This window comes from Balaenoptera musculus, chromosome 1 (genome assembly GCF_009873245.2).
Source record: "Balaenoptera musculus isolate JJ_BM4_2016_0621 chromosome 1, mBalMus1.pri.v3, whole genome shotgun sequence".
In the NCBI taxonomy this organism is placed as follows: Eukaryota; Metazoa; Chordata; class Mammalia; order Artiodactyla; family Balaenopteridae; genus Balaenoptera; species Balaenoptera musculus.
Window position 1 is genome coordinate 95,888,618 of NC_045785.1, and position 18,464 is coordinate 95,907,081.

At 44.5% G+C, this 18,464-nt stretch overlaps 1 protein-coding gene across 1 annotated transcript; it reads left to right on the top strand.

The window, feature by feature from the left end:
• The first annotated feature begins 872 nt into the window (after positions 1-872).
• On the top strand, positions 873-17,172 carry SARS1 (seryl-tRNA synthetase 1). Its single transcript, XM_036862889.1, has 11 exons — positions 873-1,158; positions 5,396-5,466; positions 8,205-8,285; positions 9,429-9,587; positions 10,557-10,700; positions 11,456-11,611; positions 14,201-14,422; positions 15,007-15,136; positions 15,406-15,563; positions 16,285-16,414; positions 16,747-17,172. The coding sequence occupies exons 1-11, from the start codon at positions 1,023-1,025 to the stop codon at positions 16,902-16,904; spliced, it is 1,545 nt and encodes a 514-aa protein (XP_036718784.1). The 5' UTR covers positions 873-1,022; the 3' UTR covers positions 16,905-17,172.
• Positions 17,173-18,464: the final 1,292 nt, after the last annotated feature.

Sequence of the window (18,464 nt, forward strand, 5' to 3'; positions counted from 1 at the left end):
CGGAGTAGGATAGCAATGCCATATCCTCATGACAGGTGCACAAGCAAGTGGCAGAAGACCAAGGTCTTAGCACAGTTAGCTTTGGGGCATGGTGGGTGGGTCTCTAAACTCTTGGTAAAGTGGAAGGATGGGGAACAGTATGCCTATTCCCAAATCCTTCAAATAAGCTCTTGTTATCAGGGAGATTCTTGGATAACTTTGGCTCCAATCAGCAACAAGAATATTTCACTGTAAAGGCCTGAACATTATAAAACTAAAATATGATGAAATCTTTGTTCTAGGAATTTTCAAATAGATCCAAGACATGACCTCAATATCTTAAACTGCCTTCAAATCTCCTAAATATTTTCCCCTTGGAAAAGTCTACTCAAGTGTCTCTCTAAAAGATTCTCCAACCCTGTGATCTTAAGGGTTGATAAAGGGACAATTTGGTTCACCAAATAATCAGATTAAGAAAGGTATCCTAACTCTGAGGCAGGAGAGCAGGTATTTTGAATTGAGGTAATCTGGGGACTAAAACATGTAGCCACACTCTTGTCTCAAGATGGAGAAGAGAGCGGAGGTTCAGAGAGAGGGTCCAGTCTTAGGACCCAAGCTTGTAAGGCGGAAACTGGCATCTATTGGAGGTGCCAGCTTCCAAGCCAGTGATTATACTGACAGGCCTTGTCTTAGATATGCCCTTTAACATGAGAAAAAAACAGGCACTCATTTTTCTTCTATGGGTCAATTACAGCCCCTAGAGAAGCGGTCACAGCTGGGTAAAACGCACACGAGGAGGCAAAACCCGCTAGTGGGACGGACCTGAACACATCCGGCAAGTCCACGCCCACCCAACCCGTCCTCCTCTGCGCGGCCCCGCCTCCTACGCAGCCGCTTCCGGCCCAGAGGAGGGCGGGCTGCAGGCTCCCGTAGCGCCTGCGCGGGAAGGGCGGGGTCAGCGCGCCGATGCAGTGCGGCAGTCACAGGGCGGCCGCTGTGGGACGAACCTCCTCTCTCTTAGTGTTGGCCCTGGAGAAGGAACGATGGTGCTGGATCTGGATTTGTTTCGGGTGGATAAAGGAGGGGACCCAGCCCTCATCCGAGAGTCGCAGGAGAAGCGCTTCAAGGACCCGGCACTGGTGGACCAGCTGGTGAAGGCAGACAGCGAGTGGCGACGATGTAAGTACCGGGACGCGCGGAGTATCCCCGGCTGCCAACCCCAACTTCGTTTCTTGGACCTCGTTACCGCTCCTGAGGTTCCACCCTTCATAAGACCCCCTCCCAGGCTGCGTGGCTCCGAAGCTCTCCCTGTCCACCCGGGGAGCCGGACCGACCCACTTTTCTCCTCCGCTCGGGCCCTGCGACCTCCCTTCCTGGCTAGCTGGGTGCGGGTTGCTGCTTCTGAGTCTGGGAAAGGAGCATGGCGCATTCGCATCAAGAGCTGTCAAGCCTTCCGGCCGCAAGGATAGCCGGAAGAAATCCAGGGCGGGAGGTTTGGGGGTTTTCCCTTTCCTAACACTTATCTTTGGTCGCCTCCTGTCTTTTTCTCATCTTCAGCAAGGCCAGAGTGGTCTCCCTCTATCTTGATAGAATCAAAGGTTCCAACCTGACTGAGTCACATCTGCAGCACAGTAGGTTCACTCCGTCCATATTGGAAGCATTTTGGGACTGTGGAGGCTGCTCCTGGCTAAAAACAATGATCCCGGAGCTTTTGGGAAGGCCATCCCCCTGAAATGTGGGCAAACTTTTAAGAACCGAGAATAGTCTTACGTAGTAGCTCAGACATGGGCAGAGGGGTGCTGTGAAGCAAGAAAAATCTTGTAATTATTGAGGCTGTTTAAAGTTTTCCGGGGAAGACATTGGCAGAGTTGGGCTGGAACCTGGAACTGGACCGGGCATCTTTCATGAGGCTAAATAAAACCATAGAACCCTCTGCCTATCAATCTCTGTCTAGGCTAGCTGGAGTAGTCACTAACTGGCCGGATGCTGTCAAACACGTGATTTATTGTCTGATGCAATAGGTCTGCCACCCGCTGAGAGACAGGTTTATGGCAGCGCACTGCAAAGGCAGTTGCTGTCCAAAAATGTGGATTTCTATTAGGAAACTTGATTTTCCTAAATATATAAGTATCACCCGTGTAGGGAGAGAGTCGAAGGAAGAGTTGGTAACATGAAGGTATTGGGTACCAGGAGAATATTTGTTTAGCTCAGGTTGTTTGCTGATTCTGCACATCACGGTCAAGCCCAGTGTGGTGGTGATCCCACCACCTGAATCTGAATCTGAAGTTTTAAGTTGCAATGGAATTAAATTAAATGGGAGTGAAAAAACTAGACTGGACAGTGTTTTACTGAGTCAGAAGTCAGAAGTATCAGATTTTTGTTTTGCCCTAGCCATTGCCCAGCTGCTAAATGACTTTGAATGTGTTATCTAGTCTCTTGGGTATAATGTACACCTCTGTAGGAAGTTCTGTCTTTTACCTGAGGAGTGGATATGTAGTGAGGGGATGAATTCTTCAGGGACAAGGTTGTGTTTTAATCATCTGTGTGTCAGTACCCAGGGGATACATATAGATAGAGGATATACATATACACATGTGTACATATAATCCCAGTACCTAGCACTGCACCTGGTCATTGTTAAGGGCTTGACAAAGGTTTGTTGAAGTCATGAATATCTTCTGTGTTCAGGGCACTGTGCTCTTCCATATGAAAAGCAGTTGATGTAGTTTATTTTCAACATATTTATTGATTTGATTCTTTTCTACTTGACATCCCTAACCAGTATTCTGTTTGCAGCTAAGGGGAGTTAATGATTTTTCCCATTGCTGGCTGCTGAAGGTGGACATTGACAGATTTTGTTTCAAGATTCTTTTACATCTGAACCTCTGATCAGAGTTTAGGGTTCTTCTATCCTTAGCTGCAATGAGGAGTTGCAACCCAGAGCCACATTAAGAAATCAGACCATGTTCCCTGAATGAGGATACAGCAAGCTTCAAAAGGCCCTCCATTACAACTATACCCATTTGTCTGTCTGTAGACCTTCAAGGTTTAGGGCTCTGTGTAGGACACAGGAGTCTGATATGACTTGGAGTCAGAGCACCACATCAGAGTTTACCACAGCTCTTGTAACTTCAAGGATTCGAACTGTGATTTCTTTTTTTAATTCAGAGTAATATAATGAGGACACATTTAGGCATATAATAAACATTTGTCTTGACTACTTCCAAAGTCAGTAGATTTCCATGTATCTTGAAATCTGCCACTAACTGCAGGAATTATCAGTTGAAGTTGTTACTTCCTCTTAACCCTGTTGCACATGCCTTAAACCAGGCCCTTATCATTGGAAAAACTTTCTAACTGCTTCCTTTGACCCCAATCTCAGCTAGTCCAGGGCCACACCTAGGACATATGATCCATATACTATCTTATATATTTCTGTTGTGGCATTTATATTATTTTTATACACAACCTTTTAAAACTTATTGAGATGTAATGTATTCAGTAAGTTCAGTAAAGTGCACAAATCTTAATGTGCAGCTTGATGAATTTTACAAATCCATACACCCATGTGACCACCATTCAGATCAAGATCTAAGACATTTGCAGTTCTCCGGGGAGGCTCCCTCATGCCCCTTCACTGTCACTTCCCTCCTCCAAAAAAACAGTATTTTGTCCTCTATCACCATAAAGGACTTTTGCCTGATTTTGAACTTCATATAAATGGACTTAAATAGTATATAATTTTGCATGTGACTTCTTTCTCTCAAAATTATGTCTGTAAGATTAGTCCATGTTATTATGTGTAGCAGTGGTTGGTTCTTTTTCATTGCTGTGTAGTACTCCATATATGTAAACATACCAACCAATTTCATTGATGGACTTTCAGATTGTTACCAGTTTAAGGGTACTATGAATAATGTGCTATGAACATTGTGTCTTTTGGTGGACGTAAGCACTCATTTCTTTTGGGTATGTACCTAAGAGTGGAATTGCTAGGTCACAGAGCAGGCACATGTTTAGGTTTAGTAGATATTACCTAATAGTTTTCCAAAGTGGTTGTAATAATTGATACTCCCATCAGTAATATATAAGAGCTCCATTTGCTCTACAACCTTGCCCTTGATATTGGCAGTCCTTTTAATTTTAGCCACTTATTCACACTGATTCCAGAGATGGAGAACAGATTAGTGGTTGCCGAGGGTTAGATGGGGCAGGGGAAAGGTAATGGACTACAGAGGGATGATAACAAAAGGAATCTCTGTGGAGATGGAACAGTTCTGTATCTTGAGTGTAGCAGTGGTTACACAGATCTACACATGAGATATCACACAGAACTACAGGCACACGCAAATGAGTACATGTAGAACCACTCATCTGTTCTCCATCTCTGTAATCAGTGTGAATAAGTGAATGAGAAAGTAGTTATATAGTTTGTGCTGAAGTTTAGTTTAAATTTAGTTTAGTTAAAGTTGGCAAAACTTTAAAGAATAGCCATGTCTAGGCGCTGTCTCATCTCTAGTCATCATTTTACCTGTCCAAAGCTTAATTTTTACCATATTGTTGCTAAAGCTTAGATTCAGGAGGTCCAACTTTTGCTAATCAAGGTTAGACTGATGAATCACAATACCAAGATGTTAATTTGGGCCAGAATACCTATGCAGGCTGATTAGTGCACTGTCTTCCCCCAAAGAAACCGAAGTGTAAGAAATTGAATTCTTCTCAAGGCTGCCAGATGAGCGTTGTATCAAAGCAAAGGAAATAACATTAACCATTTCTAGCATAGAGAAGTAACAACCAAGTTCATGGGAATAGAAACTTGACTGCGTGCCTTGCGTGCCTTTTTTCTAGATCCTGGTGCATACCACATAGTTTCTTTAAATGAATTTTAAGGTAATTGAACAGGTTGTAGTTACATGAGTATTTTCCAGTTTTCTCAGATGTGTTACTCTGTCTACAGTGGTACCGTCCAGGTTATGATACTTTTTTTTTTTTTTAAGTGTTTATTTGTTTATTTGGCTGCATCGGGTCTCAGTTGTGGCATGTGGGCTTAGTTGCCCTGCAGCATGTGGGATCTTAGTTCCCTGACTAGGGATCGAACCCACGTCCCCTACATTGGAAGGTGGATTCTTAACCACTGGACCACCAGGGAAGTCCGGTTGTAATACTTTTTAATTTCAGTCCCAGAATGGCCTTTTCATTGTCACCAAATGCTGGGGAATCCTACTGTAATCACCAATATATGCCATCTAAATTTGAGGCCCTAAAGCTATAAGATTTCACAATTTTGTGAGGCAGATCCTTTAGCTCTGCCTGCATTTTGGCCTTGGGCTGAGATCAGTCCTAAGGAGCCAAGATTAGGAACAAGGTATCTTAATTATGTGCCTATCTTTGGTATATTGGGTTCTTTATTCTTCAGGCAGATTTCAGGCAGACAACTTGAACAAGCTGAAGAACCTATGCAGCAAGACAATTGGAGAGAAAATGAAGGTAAGAGAACTGAGTAATACCCTTGAGAGCTTGAGCAGAGGTATTTAATCTTATTCTTAGTTAATTCATAATTTCTAACGTAGTGTTTAATTCCATGAGCTACTGGATTTCTTACCAGAGGGGGAAAGTTATTTTAAAAAGAAAGGGAGGAAGGCAGGGAGGGAACTAAGAGGCATTTTCAAGGATCAGTGAGTCCATCTTCTGTCTGCAGGTATGTTTTAGTCCGTTCTTGCTGCTGTAACAGAATACTGTAGACTGGGTGGCTTATAAACAGCAGAAATTTATTTCTCACAGTTCTGCAAGCTGGGAAGTCCAAGATCAAGGCACCAGCAGATTGGTGAGGGCCTGCTTCCTGGTTAATAGATAGTCTTCTTGCTGTGTCCTCATGGCAGAAGGAGCAGGGAGCTCCCTGGTGTCTCTTTCATAAGGGCACTAATTACATACATGAGGGCTCTGCCCTCCTGACCTAATCACCTCTGAAAGACCCCACCTCCAAATACTATCACGTTGGGGATTAGGTTTTAACATATGAATTTTGGGGGGCACAGACATTCAGTCTGTTGTAAGATAAGATTCTTGCCACACAAGTCATTCATTGTCTGTTCTGTTCTTAATAATATGAATTCCACCAGTAATCCTTTCCAGTTATTTCTTGAGCTCAACCTACAGTGCCAGAGAGGTTTTCCTGTTGTAGATTTCAGATTCTTTATCCCAGTGTAGTCGTGCTCTTTATTTAAAAGAGCACAGATATTGAGTCCAAATCCTAGACTCTTGGTTATGTGACTTCAGGCAAGTTAACTTATGAACCTCAGTTTTCTTGTCTGTGAAATGACAATTCTAACACTAACCTTTAGAATACAATTGTGAGAACTAAAAATTTGTAATATCAGGCAAGTTAACTTCTGAGCCTCAGTTTTCTTGTCTGTGAAATGACAATTCTAACACTAACCTTTAAAATACAGTTGTGAGAACTGAAAATTTCTAATATAGAAAACCTGGCACAGTGCCTGGAACATTGTAGTTATTTAGCAATTGAGAGTAACAATGAATGGCAAGTAGTTACTGGCCTTCATCCAGTATATCCTTCCTGTCCTTGAAGAATGTTAAGTTTCAGCTCAGCTTTACTTTGGTAACCAGATTAGTTTTTAATCTTTCTTCAAAAATACCCTCTTAGCCTCTTAATCATTTTTTTTAAAAAACATGTTAAATGCACCCTACAGTCTGTCTCATTTTTAAGTTGTAAACCTCTAAAATAAACCAAAAAATTATGAAATTTAGGAACCTGAACCTGGAAAGACCATAACAAAAAGATTCCCTTGGATTCTAGCACCTTATCCTTCATGATATTCTGTATTCTCTTTAACACTATTTTGTTACACTTTCAGCATGTGACAGGCTGTAGAAATTGATATTGATGATAATCATACTGTTTTCTTCCTGTGGAACTCTTGACACTAAGTCAGGTGCACGTCAGCGACCCCATAATTATGTTAATTTCCATGTATACTTCTGCCTGAGTGTTCTTTGGGGCATATATACAGATAGTGCCAGCCAAGTATTTTTCTTAGCAAGAAGATGGGAGTATTTTCATTTGCGTTAACATTCTTAGATTCCCTTGACTGCTGGCCCTGCAAGGAGTGTTCTCTCTTGCTATCCATTGAGATAGTACTAGCAGTGCTTTAATTTGTATAGCACTTGAAAGCATTCAAAACCCTTTCATATACGTCTCATTTTGGTTTTGATCTTTGCTGTAAACCTGGAGTGTAGGTAGTACATTTGTTAGCCCTATTAAAAGGGTAGGGTAAAGAGGCCTAGGAAATTAAGAGGCTTGCCTAAAATGGTGCCATAAGTTAGTTGCAGAGCCAGAACTTGGAACTCAGAACTTGAATTTGCTGCCCTGAGGGATTATCAGAGAGGAAGAGGGCCTCAGCTATCTTGGCTACCAAATAGAACATCTTGAGATTTAGGCCATTTTTTTCTACCTCAGTAGTCTATGCCTATTCTTATCAAGACTCATTCTGATATTGTTAGATTTTTCCAGCTTTTAAAGATGATTTTCCTTGAATCACTGTCTTCTCCCTTGCTCTGGACAAGGATTAGAAATGATGATTTGGCAGAAGATCATAAAGAAGGGTGAGGAGAGAAACTGGAATGGGAAAAAATCTAGTCCTGGGTATACCCTTGCTGTTTTGCCAAGTTGCATTGATTGCTCTAAACGTGGCTTTTTTCCTCAAAAATTGTGTTTCTTTGGCTTCCTAATATTCCTCATCCCATCCATTTTTCCTCTTAGCCGCAGGCCTAAGGGCTGGGTTTGTTCTTAGAAGGTAGATGGGGATTCACAAATTGACACACAGGTGTCTGCCCAGCGCTGGCTCCTGACCAGCACTGAGTGTTTTCACACATTCTTGGGGTCATAACATTCTATGCCCATGTCAGACATTTTTCTTCTCGAGTTCCCGATGGTGTCAACCCTCTGACTTGGATTGGTTAATCAATCTGTCCAGGATCAGAAAGCTAGAAAGTGTCAGGACAGGGACTTGGAACGTTAACTTCTTGCTTCCAGTTCACTAATTTTTCTCCCATGTGTTGCATCTTTTAGAGACTAAGTTATGTAGAAAGTTCTGTAATTAGTTTATATGATATATTAGTTTGGTGTACCCTTATAAAACTATGTCAGAAATTTTCCTTTATAATTAATTATGTTTTTGTTGTTGTTTGTTTGTTTTTCTTTCCCATAGAAAAAAGAGCCAATGGGAAATGATGAGTCCATTCCGGAAGATGTATTAAATCTCGATGAGCTCACTGCAGACACTTTAACTGTAAGTTATTGTCCTTTTCCAGGTTGGGATTTCTGTTCTTTTAGCTTTGTTTCTAGACAAGCAAGTCCTGACACTCTGTTCCACACAGCACTGTGGCATCCTTGAATTTCTGCAGCTGGGACATGTCCCCATCCACTCTTGTTAATCTCAGTACTTGAGTATTAGGCAGCAGAGATGGAGACAGGTGGAATGGAAAAGTCAAGAGTAGGAAGAAGAGAAAAAAGGAACTGAACTATGTTTGGTTTAATAACTCCATTTCCACAGAGTCAGTAATTTTTCAGTTTTTTGTAATTCAGTAAATATTCATTACAATGGGCCTAGAGCAGGAATTTTCAAGTTTTTTAGTCACTGAACCCTTTCTTAAAACCTGCAACACAGGGACTTACCTGGCGGTCCAGTGGTTAAGACTTTGCTTTCCAATGCAGGGGGTGAGGGTTCGATCCCTGGTTGGGGAGCTAAGATCCCACATGCCTCACAGCCAAAATACTGAAAAAGCATAAAACAGAAGGAATATTGTAACAAATTCAATAAAGACTTTAAAAATGGTCCACATCAAAAAAATCTTTAAAAAAAAAACCCTGCAACAATAGCAAGAGCATTAACCCAAAAAAGCAGAGTTGCTGTGCTTGAAGGGCAAGGTTGGGGTGCTATTCCTGCCCTGCCCTACCTGCTAAGGGTCCCCCCAGGAAATCAGAGTACAGTTTGAAACACCTGCAATAAGGAATACAAAATGAGCTTAAGACAAGGTCTCTTGCTCCTAATAAATTTATAATCTTCCTAGAGAACAGTTAAATATAGTATATAATAGCATGCCGAATTGGTTTAATCAGGAATATCAGAAAGTGCAAGTTAAGCTATGGTATTAACACTCCAGAGATATACAGGAACAAGAGGAGTGGCCAGAATTTATCCATCTCTGCCTTAGGCACCCTGAAAGAAAATGCCAACGGATTTGTCAGGCAAAACTGTATATATCCCTGTGTGAAATAAATCTCAGTTCTTTGAAAGCCTCCAGTGTCAATTTTTAAAATGCTATCACAAGAGTTATCATTAGAGCCCAACAAGGTTGGGGCAACAGTCTTTTTCCTACTCTGCCCTTGACTCGCTGTGGCCTTGGACGGGCTTGGCCTTGTTCATCTACAGAACCTGAAAGTCTCACAAATCAAAAAAGTCCGACTCCTCATCGACGAAGCCATCCTGAAGTGTGATGCAGAGCGGATAAAGCTGGAAGCAGAGCGATTTGAGAACCTTCGCGAGATTGGTAACCTTCTGCACCCCTCTGTGCCCATCAGCAATGATGAGGTAGGCGTCGGTGCCACAGCAAGCGGCTGCCTTGCGTCGTCGTCTCCCCTCTCCTTTGGGAAGGGGGCGGAGTGGGAGGAAGACAGTGAAAGTCTGGCACGCTCTGTATAATAGAAGCAGGCTCTTTGTGTATTCGCTCTGCCCACCAATTGAGAATTGAAAGAGTCAGATCCCTGCCTGATTGGGAAGTAGCAGAGACAGCAGGTAGGTGGAGACTCCTGGCATGGAAATCTCTTCTAAATCAGGCTGCTGTCCTCCATTTCGTGTTGCCCGTGGTAGCAGCTTGTCTCGTGGGAGGGATCTGCAAGATCAGCCTCACCCCTCACCCACACCCTGCTGAGAAGCTGCAGGTTGAAGGGAAATCTGCATGATAAAAGTTTCCTGCCGAGCGGGAGCTTCCCCAGCACAAAGCTGCTCTGAGCCCAGCCTTTGTTCCCTGACACCCCAGCCGTGGCAGGGCCCATCTGTGCCTCTTTCATTCATTCCCTGGTGAACCGACATTAGACTCACTGAGGGCTGGGGTGGCAGACTCGAGAGGTCAGGGCCCCGAGCCCGCCCTTGTGTGGCCCTGGACCAATGAGAGCCTGGAAAAAAGAAAATCTGCATTCCCCTCCGTACCCCAGGCAGTGCGGATTGTCCAGGGAAGGGTTTTCTCTGTATAGGATTTTCAAGGAGTCATTTAAAAGGGTATAAAAACGAGAGAATACTACAGATCTTTTGGAAAATCATGATTTCAGTTCCATGGCTAGAATTGCCTCTAGGACTTTATAAATTATTATTTCTCTATTGAGCGCAGATTCTCTAGCAAATTCCCTTCTCTAGTCTCTGTACACAAGGGCCAAAACCTAGTGTTTGAGTTAAGCAGTGACTTCACAAAGCTCTAGGTCGTTCTTGGAATAGGGTTCGGAAAGATGGAGGTGGTAGAATTCAGAGCTCATGCATCTTTGTCTCCTGGTCTTGTTTCCTTAGGATGCCGACAACAAAGTAGAGAGGATTTGGGGTGATTGTACCGTCAGGAAGAAGTACTCTCACGTGGACCTGGTGGTGATGGTAGATGGCTTTGAAGGCGAAAAGGGGGCTGTGGTGGCTGGGAGTCGAGGGTACTTCCTGAAGGTAAGAGTCAGCAACCAGTGAGGTTGGTTATAAAGAAAGAACTGAAAAAAAAGTGCAGAAAACATAACCCACTTAAAGAAGCCCACAAATCCGCCTTTCTACTACAAACTTACTGGCAATTAGATGCAATTCTCTTTCTAAGGCAGGAGAGTGCTTATCAGGATTCCCTGGAACAAAAGCCACTGAGTGATCCTCTGTAATGAATATGTTTTGCTGACTGAATTAGAACAGTCTGTGCCTTTAAGGAGCTCTGTGTAATTGGACAGTCAGACAAGTAACAAAGAGTCAAAAACCCTCTGTGATAAGTGCTCCGGTGCGAGTAGCCCAGGGTGCTATAGCCCAGGGTGCTATAGGAACGGGTAGGTGGAGGCAACACACCCAGATTAGCTGGGCAGAGGGCAGATGCACTCAGGGAAGCCTTCCAGAAGGACATGGTACAGTAGTTTTGGAAATACTGTCCATATAGGTATGTTTTGCGTAGACAAATAAGTCCAGTGTTTTACAGATTAGCACAGGAAGACTCTCCCATGCACCCTGGGTGAACAGTCCTTTTCCCTTGATTGGTACCTTAAAGGGAATGCTCTTCAGATGATGTGCTGTTCATGGCTGTTAAGAAAGAGTCTCTTGAGTCAGTTGTTGGATCCATGGTCTTTGTGGCCTCCTGTGTGCCCCCAGTTGCCTCTGGGGGTAAATGCTAGCAGATGAACGTGATGGCAGCAGAACCCACTCACACAGTGCTGTGTCTGCTCCTTTAGGGGGTCCTGGTGTTCCTGGAACAGGCACTCATCCAGTATGCTCTTCGCACCTTGGGAAGTCGGGGCTACACTCCCATTTATACCCCCTTCTTCATGAGGAAGGAGGTCATGCAGGAAGTGGCACAGCTCAGCCAGTTTGATGAAGAACTTTATAAGGTGAGTAGCCTGAGGCAGTGTGGCAGAATGACTCCTTAAGGTATGAAGTTTAACTTCAAAGACACAGCAATGCTGTCCAGCAGAACTTCCTGCGATGATGAAATGTTCTATATTGTGGCTATTGAGCACTTAAAATGCGGCTAGTGCAACTGAGGAAGTAAAATTTTAATCTTTATGAATTTTAATTTAAGTGGTCACATGTGGCTGGTGGCTACCATTTGGACAGTGCAGACATAGAGCCTATTTTATCTTTCCCCAGATAGTTTATGTGATCTATCTAAATTGAGCATGCTTTGGCACCATGAGCTTAGAAAAGAAGCTCATATATTATTATTAAGCTTGGACAAAAGGAAATTGTAGAAGTGGCTGATCTTCCCGTGTCCTCCCACTCCTGACCCCAGACTGGAAGCTTCCACAGGGGGAGACATACTTTCCTTTGGATGGATGTGGCTTCCAGTTTGTGGCTCTTTCTCAACCATGAACCATCTCGGGGAGAGCCAGCGGATTTGAGTTGAGGTGCAGAAGGTCATTCTGAATCAACCAGCTTTAACATCAGCTGTAGCTCCCCCCCACCCAAAGTCTACGACCAACACTCAGAATTTCTAGTGTCTCTGATAACGGCTGCCCATCGCAGCTGAGTCCACTTCTCACCTGTCCCTCTTCTTCAACCCTGTTCCAGGGCAGGGGGGGAACGACTTTTTTCTTATTGGCTGTTTCCTCCCAAAACCCATGTAGCAGGTAGTTAGACAACTGCTCCTGGCCTCATCTGATTTATCTTATGTAGAGAGATGAGTTAAATAGTCAGAACCTTCTTCCCACTAGGTCGTGTTGGTGAGTTCAAAGGTATGTTTTAATTCAATCAAGATGCAGTGGGAAACAAAATGCTCTCTCCAAACCCTGAGCATTGGTACAACCTTGGGGTCCTCCTCTTCTTCCTTTTAATGAGAGGAACATGTGCATTATCAGATGAGACCTGTTTTTATCTTTTCCCTTTTTTTCTCATCTCAACTCCCAAGATTGGATGGATAATCACTGGCAGAACTTTAGAAGGATGCCCTGCAGGTAACACCAGGGAGAAGCTTATAGGGAAGATTATGAAAAATATTAGGTAGCAGGTGCTCCGTGTGTTCGCAGCATTCTCCATCTCTCATCCAGATGCTTCTTGGAGCCATAGGCAGGGAGAATCACAGGTCTCCATAGTGAGGAATTTTGGCTGGCACTTTTTGCCTAATAACCTCAGTTTATTAATTCTCTAGAGCAGTGCTGTCCAACTGAACTTCCGGCAATAGTGGAAATGTTTTGTATCTGTCCTATCCAGTGTGGCAGCCACCAACCACATGTGGCTGTTGAAATGTGGCTCATGCAAACCAAGGAATTAAATTTTAATTGAATTTAAATAGCCATGTATGGCTAGTGGCTATACCATATTAGACCGCAAACTCTATTGTTTTTACGTTGTATGTGAATAGCCTCACACGGGGCTAAATTCCCACTGTTAGGTAGCAAGGTAGTTTTCCACATTTCTAAACACTGGCCCAGAGGAAATTTCCTCCCCTCTCTTTTTTTTTTTTAGTTTTAATTAAAGTAATATCGCATGACAGAAAATTTGGAATTAGTGGGGGGAAATCATCTTCTTTCCCATTACCTACTACAATTGTCATTTTTAATATTCTTGTGGGAGCTTGTTTTATACATGTATCATTTTCTCATACTTCCAATCACAATATATATAGATTGCCTTTTTACTTCACATCATATCAGAAGCATTTTTCAGTGTTACTACACGGTCTTCATAACCATCATTTATTAGTGGTTACATAATATTACATGGCATGGATATAGACTACCCAGCTCTTCCCCTGTTGAATATTTAGGGGGCTTCCTTTTTTTTGCCATCAGTAAGTAATGTTACAATGAACTTTGTCCTGTCTATAGCTTTTTTTTTCTTTGCATTACTTTCTTCAGCTGAATACCGAAGTGATTCTTCAGGGATTACAACCCTAGATCAACCCATAAGCACCGAGAGAGCAGAGACTGTCTCCTTTTGCCCCGCATTGGCAAAAAGGACTTGGCTCTTACTAAATGCCTCACAAATATTTGTCAAGTGGATTAATTTATACTGCTACCAGCTAAGGTTTTATTGCACGCCTGCCATCACTGGCCACTATACATCATTTATAAGTATTTCATTTATTAGATAAAGTAAAAATAGTATCAGAGGGAATTCCCTGGCGGTCCAGTGGTTAGGGCTTCACGCTTCCACTGCAGGGGGCCTGGGTACTGATCAGGGAACTGAGATCCCACAAGCTGCATGGTAAAGCCAAGGAAAAAAAAAATAGTATCAGAATATTTTATCTTCTTTTAATTTGCATTTCTTTGATCTCTAGTAGGGACCCATTTTGGACTGACCCATTCCCTCCCATGTCTTTTTAGCATCTCCTGCTCACTCCTGGGAAGGGATTGAAGAAAATTTGTCCTCCCATCACTTAGATCTTCTCTATGTGATCTGTGTGATCTCTGTGATTTCTTGCTCGAGCTGAGGTCGTACTCCCTCACTCTTAACTAGTAAATATTACCCTCCTCTGACAGGTGATTGGCAAAGGCACTGAAAAGTCTGATGACAGCACCTATGAGGAAAAATATCTGATTGCCACCTCCGAACAGCCCATTGCTGCTCTCCACCGGGACGAGTGGCTTCGGCCAGAGGATTTGCCAATCAAGTATGCCGGCCTGTCCACCTGCTTTCGCCAGGAGGTGGGCTCCCATGGCCGTGACACCCGTGGCATCTTTCGAGTCCATCAGTTTGAGAAGGTGAGTAGGCAGGTCAGGGTGAGGGATGGGACCCTTCTCTCTATCTCTCCAGCGCTGTTCTAGAAGAGATAGAATCTGTGTTGCTCAGGCCCACCCCAGCTCCAGTCTTTCCTCTCGTTGCCTCTGTCTGGGTTTCTAGGGAAGAGCCTGAGAGGCACATGGTGGAGCGGCTAGAGCATGGACTCTGGAACCAGGCTGCCTGAGTCCAAAGGCCAAGTCTACCACTTACTGCTGTGTAACCTTGAACAATTTGCTTAACCTCTCTGTGCTGTTTCCTCCTCTGTCAAAGGAAGATAATAGTAGCACCTACCCCATTAGGCTACTGTGAGGATTAAACCAGTTACCACGTGGAAAGTACTTAGGACAGTAGGCGCACGTTACGTGGGACGCTCTCTGCACAAGCATTCGTTCCTGCTGCAGCCCCAGCCAGTCCAGTTCAGCCCCGATCTCTCACCAGGACCCCAGCCCCGCCTGACTCTCAGTGGAAGAGGAATAGGTCTTCATTGCTAGGATAATTCCCACTTCAGCCTTCAGTTTATTCACCCCGTCCCATTGTCACTGTGCCCTTGGGTCCCTCTTTGCAGATTGAACAGTTTGTCTACTCATCGCCACATGACAACAAGTCCTGGGAGATGTTTGAGGAGATGATCACTACCGCAGAGGAGTTCTACCAGTCTCTGGGGATCCCTTACCATATCGTGAATATTGTCTCAGGTTATCGGCCTCCCTCTCCTGCATCCCACAAACACCACCCTGACCAGTTGAGCTGCCACACAAAGAAATAGCTCACAATCCAATTAATTGCCCACATTAATTAAAATATCACACTCTTTTCCCTTGGGAGTTCTTGGTGATAAGAATATCTGGGCATGATTTCCCTCCTGGGGATAACATGTGAATTAAAGAATTCTTTGGGTTTGCTAAAGGTTAGCCTTCTGAAATACCATCCCTCCTTCATGAATTCTAGGGGTTTTTCCTTACAGGTTCTTTGAATCACGCTGCCAGTAAGAAGCTTGACCTGGAGGCCTGGTTTCCGGGCTCAGGAGCCTTCCGTGAGTTAGTCTCCTGTTCTAACTGCACAGACTATCAGGCTCGCCGGCTCCGAATCCGATACGGGCAAACCAAGAAGATGATGGACAAGGTAGATGGCCCCTGGGGAGGCAGGAAGCAGGGCCTTCAGCTCAGAGTAGGTCCATCTTATTTCTCAGCCCTTGGAGGACATTATTTCCCGGCGTCATGGGAAAATCTGAGCTGCTCAGTCTAGACCAAAAAGGGAATCTGAAAATGACTTCACTGAATCAGGACTGAGTCCTTTTAGATAGAAACCTGAATCTAGCTCTATTCTACAAGGTAATTCTAGCTTTTCTCTTCTTGGCTTTGTTTCCCATAACTCCAGATAAAGAGTAATCCCCATTTGTCTACACAGAACAAGTTGGAGGCAATTGTCTTCCCTCTTCTCACCCAAGAAGGTCTGGGTTGTAAGCTTATCTGTTCAAACCCAATTTTCAGGCCCTAATCTTTTCCAGGTCAGGGACTTGAAAGGGGTTAAAAGGAGAGGCCATTGAGTAGTCACTTCCCTCCCTCAAAGGGCCCAACTCTCCTCAAAATACTGGGACCTACCACTTGTCACTTATGGAGACATGAGGAATCTTCCTGGAGTTATCTAATAAGCAATAAATACCAAACAGAATTCAAAGGTTTAGAGATCATTAATGGGTAGAACCTGTTTTTTATTTGATTTTAGATTTGGATTTGGATAGTTGCAGTTGGGGGAGTCTGGCTGAGTGGATGGTTCCTGGTCATCAGTAAGCCCAGCTAGGGGTTGAGTATAACTGCTCCCTCTGGGGACCCTCTCCTCGCAGGTGGAGTTTGTCCACATGCTCAATGCCACGATGTGCGCCACAACTCGCACCATCTGTGCCATCCTAGAGAACTACCAGACAGAGAAGGGCATCCTCGTGCCTGAGAAATTGAAGGAATTCATGCCACCAGGTGAGACTCCCAGCCCAGCCCATCTTCCTCCTCTTGTCTGTCTTCCTGCTCTTCTAAATAGTAAGCCCCTTTCAGAATGCACCAAGTTTTCTTGTTCATACACAGCCCCCAAAACTCTGCCTGTCCTCTGGTGCTGGGCATTGCAAGGGGCAAGGTTGAAAAGTAGCCAGTGCCGGTATGAGCTTCTATTTAAATGCGGCTAAAATTCAGGCTGGGAAAAAAGGAATAAATGAAAGCAGTGCCTGCCTTTGTCTTGTGGAACTTTCCCCAGAGGTCCCTGGACTTTGACTCTTGAGGAATGATGGGTTGTTCGGTTGGCTGTTCCCTTTCAGGTCTCCAGGAACTGATCCCCTTTGTGAAGCCTGCACCCATTGACCAGGAGCCATCGAAGAAGCAGAAGAAGCAGCATGAGGGCAGCAAAAAGAAAGGGGCGGCGAGAGGTGTTGCCCTGGAAAGCCAGCTGCAGAATATGGAGGTCACTGATTCCTGAACATTCCTTTCTTCCACTTTACCAGGCATCCATTTCAATTAGCTGCAATCTCAGAGCCTGCCCGCAGGCAGGGAAGCCGAGCACGCACCCATCGCCCACCCCGTGTGACTGCATTACCAAAAGGGGAACCATCTGCCCTATACAATGCAGTGTTCCTCTTTTCTCGCTTGGGCATAGGATCTAATCACCAATGACTGATGAAACCGTGTAATAAAGCATCTCTGAGGGAGGCCAGGGCTCTTCCTCAGGCTTCTGCCCAGGGCTTGAACCCTGTCTCTGACAGTTCTCCCTGGAACCGTATTCACTTTTGTTTTTCCTGCTATATCAGGCAGGTTGTTCCATTTAGCAGAGAGCCTTTGAGAAGGTAGGTGAAGGCAGGGGTAGATTTAGTAAAGTCTCAAGGGGAAAGTGAAAACTGAGTCTTAGACACACAGGCTTGCAGGGCAAGGGCAGGATCCTCCTTTGTAAATTTGCTTCTGCTTTGTTAAAGCAGTTAGGTAGGACCAGCTTAGAGACCTGAGTTGATATAAAAAGCTTCATAGCGGGACTTCCCTGGCGGTCCAGTGGTTAAGAGTCTGCATTTCCACTGTAGGGGGCGCAGGTTCGATCCCTGGTTGGGCAACTAAGATGCCACATGCCGCACAGCGTGGCCAAAAAAATAAAAGCTTCATAGCACTTCTGTTCCCTAGGAAAGGCTCCGTGGAGAGGGAAGGAGGTGGTGAGACATCAGGGTAGATGAGACTACATTTAATCCAGAAAAGCCCCTAGATTCAAGAGCACAGGGCAGGGCCTTATTCACAGCTGCTTCTCTCTTTCCAGTCATCCCCAAATGGGAGACCAACTGCCTGGCAACTTGTTGCTCAACTCTAGAGGATCGATATAGCCCACAGGGCAGGGGGCTGGTGGGAACAAGGTTTCAGTCCTTTCTCTGGAGCTTCCACCGTTGTCCCAATAGCCAGTTCACCGTTCTCTGGGGAGGATGATGTTGAGGCTCTTTATTTACATGCTGTCTTTCATCTGCAATCTACAAACACTTTAATAACACCACCTGTTAGTTTAGTGCTTCTCCCCTAGGAGTCTAAAATACTTCCTATAGATGATCTCTTTTATCTTTGTGACAGTCCCAGACAGGAGGGTGGGGACATGATTATACCTCTTCCATCATAAGGAAGAGAGTACAAGGTGGGTAAGGGAGTTGAGAAGCATGGCCGGGTGGAAGCCAGGAGTCCTGACTCCTCAGCAGGGCTTGATGCTTGCTGTGTTTCTTTGGAAGGATGAGAACAGGACTCTGAACTGGCCTGTAACTTAGGAGCTTGATTTCGTCTTCCTTAGTCCCTGAGCAGCAACTTCCCCAGGCCTGCTGGAGCTTGCTTAGCACCCAGGAAAGAGGCCATGTGCTTGGTTTTCCACTGGGAGCTTGGGCTGATCCTGTGAATCTTGCGACTGTCAAAACTGGGGCACCTGGAAAGGTGACCACAGTGACTCTTCTGCCCCAGGCAGGCTCACCAGCCCGCCTCTACTCTAGCCAGTGCCCCAGCTCTGGGATAACAAAGCCAGGGC

Bases quoted from the DNA above. Each gene is read 5' to 3' on its own strand.
- SARS1 (XM_036862889.1), top strand. From the start codon at position 1,023: ATGGTGCTGGATCTGGATTTGTTTCGGGTGGATAAAGGAGGGGACCCA. The intron at 10,701-11,455 runs GTAAGAGTCAGC...CTGCTCCTTTAG, and splicing joins GTCGAGGGTACTTCCTGAAG to GGGGTCCTGGTGTTCCTGGA. The intron at 11,612-14,200 runs GTGAGTAGCCTG...CTCCTCTGACAG, and splicing joins TTGATGAAGAACTTTATAAG to GTGATTGGCAAAGGCACTGA.